The 10,234-nt window shown below is 46.7% G+C and overlaps 1 protein-coding gene across 1 annotated transcript; it reads left to right on the forward strand.

Annotated features, from left to right (window-relative positions):
* Positions 1-8,603: 8,603 nt before the first annotated feature.
* Positions 8,604-9,872, forward strand: LOC125554507. Its single transcript, XM_048718046.1, has 2 exons — positions 8,604-9,005; positions 9,201-9,872. Exons 1-2 carry the CDS (start codon positions 8,604-8,606, stop codon positions 9,870-9,872), a joined length of 1,074 nt encoding a protein of 357 aa, XP_048574003.1.
* Positions 9,873-10,234: the final 362 nt, after the last annotated feature.

Genomic DNA, 10,234 nt, shown 5'->3' on the forward strand with positions numbered 1-10,234 from the left:
GGTATGCTAGCTCCAGCAATCCTTCTATGGACTAGAGCAGACATCTCGGAATCGGAATATATGTTTTGATGGAGTGATCAAAGCTTTTAGGTTTATACAATGTTTGCTAGAAACTTGTATTTACAAGAAAGTGAGTGGGAGCACTACAACATTTCTGATAAGTATATGTGGATGACATATTGTAGATCCGAAATAATGAAGAATTTCTGGAAAGCATAAACGGTTGTTTGAAGAGTGTTTTTCAAAGGAAGACCTGGATAAAGCTGCTTACAAATTGGGCATCAAGATCTATAGAGATAGATCAAGACGCCTGATGATACTTTCAAAGAACGCACACCTTGACATGTTTTTGAAGGAGTTCAAAATAGATCAGTCAAAGAAGGGGTTCTTGCCTGAGTTGTAAGGTGTGAAGTTGAGTAAGACTCAAAGCTTGACCACGGCAGAAGAAAGAGGAAGGACGAAAGTCGTCCCCTATGCTTTTGTCATAGGCTCTATACGGTATGCCATGCTGAAGTACCGCACCTGATGTGTGCCTTTCCACATGTCTGGCAAGAGGGTACATAGATGATCTAGGAGTAGATCACCGGATAGCGGTCAAAAATTATCCTTAGAGGAATAAGGAAATGTTTCTCGGTTATGGAGGTGATAAAGAGTTCGACGTAAAGAGTTACATCGATGCAAGCTTAACACCTATCCGGATAGCTCTGAGTAGAGATATCGGATACGTATAATGGAGCAACAATTTGGAATAGCTCCAAGTGGAACGTGGTAGCAACATCTACGACATGACATGAAGTTTTGCGAAATACATAGGGATCTGAATATGGCAAGACCCGTTGACTACAACCTCTCTCAGAAGCATAACATGATCAAACCCAGAACTCTTTGAGTGTTTATCACATAGTGATGTGAACTAGATCATTGAGTCTAGTAGACTCTTGGATGTTGGTCACATGGCGATGTGACCTGTGAGTGTTAATCACATGGCGATGTGAACTAGATTATTGACTCTAGTGCAAGTGGGAGACTGTTGGAAATATGCCCTAGAGGCAATAATAAATTGGTTATTATTATATTTCCTTGTTCATGATAATTGTTTATTATCCATGCTAGAATTGTATTGATAGGAAACTCAGATACATGTGTGGATACATAGACAACACCATGTCCCTAGTAAGCCTCTAGTTGACTAGCTCGTTGATCAATAAGATGGTTACGGTTTCCTGACCATGGACATTGGATGTCGTTGATAACAGGATCACATCATTAGGAGAATGATGTGATGGACAAGACCCAATCCTAAGCCTAGCACAAGATCGTGTAGTTCGTTTGCTAAAGCTTTTCTAATGTCAAGTATCATTTCCTTAGACCATGAGATTGTTCAACTCCCGGATACCGTAGGAGTGCTTTGGGTGTGCCAAACATCACAACGTAACTGGGTGGCTACAAAGGTACACTAAAGGTATCTCCGAAAGTATCTGTTGGGCTGGCACGAATCGAGACTGGGATTTGTCACTCCGTGTAAACGGAGAGGTATCTCTGGGCCCACTCGGTAGGACATCATCATAATGTGCACAATGTGACCAAGGAGTTGATCACGGGATGATGTGTTACGGAACGAGTAAAGAGACTTGCCGGTAACGAGATTGAACAAAGTATCGGATACCGACGATCGAATCTCGGGCAAGTACAATACCGCTGGACAAAGGGAATTGTATACGGGATTGATTAAATCCTCGACATCGTGGTTCATCCGATGAGATCATCGTGGAACATGTGGGAGCCATCATGGGTATCCAGATTCCGCTGTTGGTTATTGGCCGGAGAGTTGTCTCGGTCATGTCTGCATGGTTCCCGAACCCGTAGGGTCTACACACTTAAGCTTCGGTGACGCTAGAGTTGTTATGGGAAATAGTATGTGGTTACCGAAGGTTGTTCGGAGTCTCGGATGAGATCCCGGACATGACGAGGAGCTCCGGAATGGTCCGGAGGTGAAGATCGGTATATTGGACGAAGGGTATTGGAGTCCGGAATTGTTCCGGGGGTACCAGGTGATGACCAGCGTGTCCGAAAGGGGTTTCGGAGGCCCCGACAAGCGTTGGGGGCCTTATGGGCCAAGGGGAGAGGGCACATCAGCCCACTAAAGGGGCTGAGCGCCCCTCCCACCCCATCTCACGTAACCAGGAGAGGTGGGGGCGCCACCCCTAGGGTAGCCGCCCCTCCCGGCTTGGGGGGCAAGTTTCCTAGGGGGTGGGGGCGCCCAAACTCATCTAGGGTTTCCCCTGTGGCCGCCGCCCCTCCCCTAGGGAACCCTAGGGCACCTCCCCCTCCTCCCCTCCCCCTATATATAGTGAGGGAGAGAGAGGTCAGCCGCACCCTTCCGCTGGCGCAGCCCTCTTCCTCCTCCAACACCTCATCGTCCTCCGTAGTGCTTGGCGAAGCCCTGCCGGAGAACCACGAGCTCCATCACCACCACGCCGTCGTGCTGTAGGAGTTTTCCCTCAACTTCTCCTCTCACCTTGCTGGATCAAGAAGGAGGAGACGTCTCCCAACCGTACGTGTGTTGAACGCGGAGGTGTCGTCCGTTCGGCGCTAGGATCATCTGTGATTTGGATCACGACGAGTACGACTCCATCAACCCCATTCACTTGAACGCTTCCGCTTAGCGATCTACAAGGGTATGTAGATGCACTCTCCTTCCCCTCGTTGCTAGATTACTCCATAGATTGATCTTGGTGATGCGTAGAAAATTTTGAATTTCTGCTACGATCCCCAACACTTTTGTCTTGAATCTTCCTAATATGAATATTCATACCACAAATTAAGAAGATTTGCATTGAAATTATGCCAAGTAGCACTCCGCATCAAAAATTCTCTTTTTATCATTTACCTACTCGAGGACGAGCAGGAATTAAGCTTGGGGATGCTGATACGTCTCCAACGTATCTATAATTTTTGATTGCTCCATGCTATATTATCTACTGTTTTGGACTATATTGGGCTTTATTTTCCACTTTTATATTATTTTTGGGACTAACCTATTAACCGGAGGCCCAGCCCAGAATTGCTTTTTTTGCCTATTTCAGTGTTTCGAAGAAACGGAATATCAAACGGAGTCCAAACGGAATAAACCTTTCTGGAACGTGATTTTCTTCCCGAATATGACCCAGGAGACTTGGACCCTACGCCAAGGAAGCTTCGAGGTGGGCATGAGGTAGGGGGGCGCCCCACCTCGTGGGCCCACCGAAGCTCCACCGACGTACTTCTTCCTCCTATATATACCTACGTACCCCCAAACGACAGAGAGGAGCCAAAAACCTAATTCCACCGCCGCAACTTTCTGTATCCACGAGATCCCATCTTGGGGCCTGTTCCGGAGCTCCGCCGGAGAGGGCCGTCATCACGGAGGGCTTCTACAACATCATAGCCTCTCCGATGAAGTGTGAGTAGTTTACCTCGGACCTTCGGGTCCATAGTTAGTAGCTAGATGGCTTCTTCTCTCTTTTTGGATCTCAATACAAAGTTCTCCCCCTCTCTTGTGGAGATCTATTCGATGTAATCTTCTTTTTGCGGTGTGTTTGTTGAGACCGATGAATTGTGGGTTTATGATCAAGTCTATCTATGAATAATATTTGAATCTTCTCTGAATTCTTTTATGTATGATTGGTTATCTTTGCAAGTCTCTTCGAATTATCCATTTGGTTTGGCCAACTAGATTGGTAGTTCTTGCCATGGGAGAAGTGCTTAGCTTTGGGTTCGATCTTGCGGTGTCCTTTCCCAGTGACAGAAGGGGCAGCAAGGCACGTATTGCATTGTTGCCATCAAGGATACAAGATGGGGTTTATTTCAAATTGCATGAATTTATCTCTCTACATCATGTCATCTTGCTTAAAGCGTTACTCTGTTTTTAACTTAATACTCTAGGATGCATGCTGGATAGCGGGCGATGAGTGGAGTAATAGGTAGTAGATGCAGAATCGTTTCGGTCTAATTGTCACGGACGTGATGCCTATATACATGATCATGCCTAGATATTCTCATAACTATGCTCAATTCTGTCAATTGCTCAACAGTAATTTGTTCACCCACCGTAGAATACTTATGCTCTTGAGGGAAGCCACTACTGAAACCTATGGCCCCCGGGCCTATTCTCATATCAATCTCCATCACTTTAATCTTGCTTTGCTTTTTACTTTGCCTTTTACTTTTCACTTTGCATCTCTATACCAAAAATACCAAAAATATTATATCTATCAGATCTCACTCTCGTAAGTGACCGTGAAGGGATTGACAACCCCTAATCGCGTTGGTTGCGAGTAGCTATCATTTTGTGCAGGTACAAGGGACATGAGTGTGGCCTCCTACTGGATTGATACCGTGGTTCTCAAAAACTGAGGGACATACTTACGCTACTCTGCTACATCATCCTTTCCTCTTCGGGGAAATCCAACGCAAGCTCAAGAGGTAGCAATGATTTCTTCCTTACCCAGGGGCAGTCTTAAAGGCCGGGAATTGAGTTTGAGATGAGTCGCCAGAAGAGCGAGACACCTCCTGCAAAGATAAAATAAAGTTAGTAATGCAAGGGAGAAGATCCATTAATAGAAAGTAAAGGGCGAAGGAATAAACCTCATTCTGGCGCTTTTGAGGAGTTTATTGAAGAATAGCAGGCGGTTCATCGTCGTTCCGGGCCTGACGGTGGCTCTCATGTTGCTGCTTTTTCAAAAGAAAATGAGGGTCCAGATAAGCCAAAGGGTGTGAAAACCTTACTTTCCGAGTTACGACTCGAAGTTTCTGTCTTGGCAAATGGGCTGAGTCGGAGGAAATAGTTACTCTTCTTCCACGGCGTGACTGGCCCCTGTGTCATCCTGGCAATGATCAGTGTTAATAATATTATTAAAAAGCTGGCCAAGGGAGTCAAGGGCTACCTCCAACTCAGAAGTATCATCGTCAAGCTTCAGCAGGTCTTCAGCGGTGCTCTTCTTCTTCTTTTTAGATCTCCGGGTCATCTTCTTGGCGTTTATGGCGGCGGCTTTCGCTTTCTTGGCAGCTTCATGGTCATATTTGGCTTTCCAGAAATCAGATTTGGCCTATAAACAAGTAAAACAAGATGAAAGGTCAGGCAAGTATTTAAAAACGGCTGAGAAAAATACAAAAGAGAAAGAGATCAGAGGTTCTTTACCTCTGGCGCCGGGTTAAGTCTGCAGAAGGGGTTTAACCCGACTTTACTATAGTCTTCATATTTGCCGTTTACCAGAAGAGTTAACATTGCAACAATATCTTCTTTGGGTAACTGAACGGAGCTGTAACAAAGAGAATCATTCGGACCTCCACCATATTCATACATCAGTTTGGATCGGCGGCTTAGAGGGATGACCCGCCATGAGATCCAGCAACGGGTCAAATCATCCCCGATTAAGCTGTTCCCCAATAAAGCATTAATCCTTTTGATTGATGGAATCAGCTTCTTGCGTTCGGCAGCAGTAAGCTTGTCAGGGAGCGCAAATTTGGAGTCAAGACGCTCGGCGCGATAACCCGACAGTGGCTTCTCATTTGCTGGTGAAGTGTCTTGACAATAGAACCAAGTCTGATTCTAGTCTTTGGGATGACTCGGCAAGACTATGAGGGGGAAGACGGCGCCCTGACTGCGTGGAATCGAGATGCCTCCAAGTTCCAAGCTAAGGCCATTGGTGCACTCGTTCTGGCGGTTCAGATAAAAATACTCTCTAAAGAGTTCCATAGTTGGTTCTTCTTGAAGGTAAACCTCACAGAGCACTTGGAAGTTGCAGATATTGGATATGGAATTGGGCCCGATATCTTGAGGGCGGAGTTTGAAAAAATGGAGGACTTCTCTGAAGAACTTTGAGCCGGGTGGGGAAAAACCACGGTTCATGTGGTCAGAAAAGACAATGACTTCACCATCTCTTGGATTGGGCCGTTCCTCGTCCGGGTCAGGTGCACGATAAGACATGACATTCTTCCCTGGCAAAAATCCTATGGAGAAGAACTCCTTCAAATTGTCCTCGGTTACTGTTGAGGGAACCCAGTTGCAAACAGCCGGTGCTTTGGACGGCATGATGTTCAAAAGACGAACTAAAAAGAAGGCAACATGCCGGTTCAATTCAATGATAATGGTATAGGGGAGTAATGGCGGCTTAAGTAAGGGCTAATGTCATATAAGGAAACGTAAGTCGGCGCAATAAGCCGCCATGACTACAGATATTTGAGAAAGCAGATTCGGCTAAGTGTTGAGACAAACAAGTTTCCTAATTGCTCGATATTATTCCAGATCAAATGGCTATTCAAAATAGAAAAATGCTGGACCTAAAAATCTTGCACAGATGAGTTTGTGAGTTCTAATGAGGCCTTTATATGGGAAAAGGGATCTGTCAGTGTCAAGAGCAGGTACGAAAAACAACTACCACACAAGCATATATCTCTTTGGGGATCAAGAAGAGGCTGCAGTTGAAGAACTACGGAGAAACTGCGAAGAACATGCAAAGACCTAGAAAACCGTAATGCAGATCTGAGGAGCAAGAAGGGAAATACTTACAGCCACAGATCTTCCGCGGAAGGTCACCGCCATTTTCTGGACTCAAATCCGGTCGATGCAGCGGCCGAGGTCGGCGGAGGTGAAGGGCTCTCTGACGGTGACGGAGCTTGAGCAGCAGCGGAGGTCGCGAGAGGAGGAAGACGAAGAAGAGAGAATGGGAAAGACCGGGGCGTGCCCATTTATAAGGAGAAAAGTGAACAGGCGGGCGCGAAAAATGAGGAAGACCCATATAATGATTATCCAACCAAACGTGTGCCTCGATTCTCGGAAAGTATTAAAGATGAAGATCCATTGAGAAGATGACGTCATGATAGTTTTTTGTGTTTTCAAGAGACGACGTCACGGCGGGTTACAAAAATTTCTATGAAGAGAAGAAGATGGATTTTTTCTAAGTATTAAAGATTGACAAAGAACAAAGTTCAAAGTCAACCTGGGGCCTAATGTTGGGGATATAGCTATCAGTTATGACCTGCCCAGGAGGGGCCGGGTCAGTCCCAATGACGGGTCACAAAGGAATCCCAGAAAACAGTTAAGGCGATAGTTTATTAAAGCTTATAGAAGGTCTAAGCCCAGAGGCGGCTTAAGGCCCAATATTGTAAACCGCCGTATGTAAGGAAAGACTTGTAAGACAAGGCATGTAAAATAAGTGACCGAGCCGGACACGCTTTATGAGCCGACCGGGACTCTGTAGGCCACCGGGCGTCAACCCGTGTATATAAGGGGACGACCCGGTGGCGGCTTAGGGCAAGAAAGAAGAGATCGATAACCAAGCCGGCGAACTAGCCTCTTGGTGATCGAAAACCCAGCAATATCAACACAACTAGACGTAGGCTTTTACCTTCATCATAAGGGGTCGAACTAGTATGAAACCTCTCGTGTCCTTTGTCCCGATTAACCCCTTTAAGCTTCCTAGTTGCGATGGCCCTACGACTAAGTCCTTTTGCTAGGACATCTGCCATGATAATTCCACGACAGGAACCAATATGAGCATCCAGGTTCCACTATTGGTTATTGACTGGAGATGAGTCTCGGTCATGTCTACATAATTCTTGAACCCGTAGGGTCCGCACGCTTAATGTTCGGTGAAGATCGGTATTATGAGTTTATATGTTTTGATGTACCGAAGGTAGTTCAGAGTCCCAGATTTGATCACGGACATGACAGGGAGTCTTGAAATGGTTGAGACGTAAAGATCGATATATTGGAAGCCTATATTTGGACATCGGAATGGTTCTGAGTGGTTCGGGCATTTTTCTGGAGTACCGGGAGGTTATCGGAACCCCCCAAGGAGTATATGGGCCTTATGGGCCTTAGTGGAATAGAGGAGAGGGAAGGGAAAGGAGGGAGGTGCCCCCCCAAGCCCAATCCGAATTGGGAGGGGGGCCGACCCCCTTTCCTTCCTCCCTGTCTCCTCCTTCCTTCCTCTCCTACTCCTATTTGGAAGGGCTCCTACTTCTACTAGGAAAGGGGGAATCCTACTCTCGGAGGGAGTAGGACTTCCCCAGGGCGCGCCATAGAGAGGGCCAGCCCTCCCCCTCCTCCACTCCTTTATATACGGGGGAGGGGGCACCCCATGGACACACAAGTTGATCATTGATCTTTTAGCCGTGTGCGGTGCCCCCCTCCACCATAATCCACCTCGGTTATGTCATAGCGGTGCTTAGGGGAAGCCCTGTTCCGGTAGCATCATCATCACCGTCATCACGCCGTCGTGCCGAAGAAACTCTCCCTCGAAGCTCTACTAGATCGTGAGTTCGCGGGACGTCACCGAGCTGAACATGTGCAGATCACGGAGGTGCCGTACGTTCGGTACTAGGGATCGGTCGATCGTGAAGAGGTACGACTACATCAACCGCGTTGTAATAACGCTTCCTCTTACGGTCTACGAGGGTACGTAGACAATACTCTCCCCTCTTGTTGCTATGCATCACCATGATCTTGCGTGTGCGTAGGATTTTTTTGAAATTACTGCATTCCCCAACAAGTGGTTAGGCCGTTAAGCTAGGTGTAGGATCGATTTCTCACCGAACGAATCGTTGATGTCGACTAGGTGATGGACGCATGGATGAGGCTGATAATCCAGGCAGCGACACTGATTAGTGTGATTCGGGCATGGGTCATGTTCATGCACCAGAGAGTTGTTCGTCGTGCTGGGAGACCTTTGATCCGCTATGGTCCATTGTTTCCCCGGGAACAGGAGAGGATCCAAAACCTGAACTACATCTACAACTTCAATGACGTCGAGGCTCTGTGGATGGTTCGAATGAAAAGAGCACCATTTGCCAGGCTTGTCGAGACCTTCAGGAGCAGGGGGCTGCTACAAGATAGCATCAACACCAATGTGGAAGAGCAAGTGGCCATGTTCCTCCATGTTGTTGGCCATAACCAGAGGTTCAGGGTCATTCACAACACGTTCAGGAGATCAATGGATACCATCTCTAGGTACTTCAAGCAAGTACTTTATGCTATTGGGGAGCTTAGAGGAGAGATGATCAGGAGACCGTCTGGTCAGACTCCACCCAAGATTCGCGGAAGCCCAAGATGGTATCCATACTTCAAGGTGAGCATTGACAATATACACTTTTCATGGCTTGATATGCTTGTATTGTTCAAGTTGAGCACAAACACAGGCTTGTGATGCCATTTTCAGGATTGCATTGGGGAAATAGATGGTACTCATGTCACTGCCAGAGTTCCTAGGTCACAGTCTGCGACATACAGGGGGAGGAAGCACTACACAAGCCAGAATGTGCTTGCTCCTGTTGACTTTGATCTGAAGTTCACATATGTGTTGGCTGGCTGGGAGGGGTCAGCTCAAGATGCTAACATTCTCACTGACAGCATGAGTCAACCTGATGGGATCAACATCCCCGACAGCAAGTTCTACCTTGGAGATGCTGGCTATGCATGTCGGCCAGGTATTCTTCCACCCTTCAGGAAAACAAGGTACCATCTCAACGAGTTCTCTGGTAGGAACTATCCTAGGACTGCACAGGAGCTGTTTAATCTCAGACACTCCAACCTTCGAGTAACTGTTGAGAGGGCATTTGGATCTCTGAAGAATAGGTTTAAGATCCTGGATCGGAAGCCATTCCACCCATACTCCACTCAGGTTAAGATAGTTCTTGCTTGTTGCATTCTGCACAACTGGATCCTCCAGTGGGGCTTTGATGAACACGTGCCTGAGGAGGAAGATGTCGAGCCTGACGATGTTGTTAGCTCCGGCCATGGTGTGGAGGCATTTGACAATGATGCTTGGAAGAACAAAAGGTTGGAGTGGGCAGAGGTGATGTGGCTTAACAGAGGTCAGTGCAGGATTTGAAGAAGATGGAAGAAGAAGAACAAGCAGCAGCAGCAGTAGTAGCAGAAGCAAAAGCAGTAGCAGAAGCAGCAGTAGAAGCAGAAGAAGAGGAAGAGGTAGATCTGGTAGCAGCAACACCGATGAACTATCCCCTATTTACCAATTGGCTCTTAATAATTTGATCTGACATTTGATAGTAGTTAGGATGAACTATCATTTTTTTAAATAGATGCGCTACATGTTCAGATTCTGTGTGGTAGCTCACCACTAGTTAGAAGTGGTGACAACACCTTATGCAGGTTGCAACCAAACACCATGTCATATGTGCGCTTAATGCAATGCGGGCAACCAAACGCCGGGTCGCAAAATGGTTGTCTCATGCA

This window comes from Triticum urartu, chromosome 4, assembly GCF_003073215.2.
Source record: "Triticum urartu cultivar G1812 chromosome 4, Tu2.1, whole genome shotgun sequence".
Classification (NCBI taxonomy): domain Eukaryota; kingdom Viridiplantae; phylum Streptophyta; class Magnoliopsida; order Poales; family Poaceae; genus Triticum; species Triticum urartu.

What these genes read in the sequence shown, in the direction of transcription:
- LOC125554507 (XM_048718046.1), top strand. Translation starts at nt 8,604, where the DNA reads ATGGACGCATGGATGAGGCTGATAATCCAGGCAGCGACACTGATTAGT. An exon ending in TCTCTAGGTACTTCAAGCAA is followed by an intron (nt 9,006 to 9,200) that starts GTACTTTATGCT and finishes TGCCATTTTCAG; the next exon opens with GATTGCATTGGGGAAATAGA.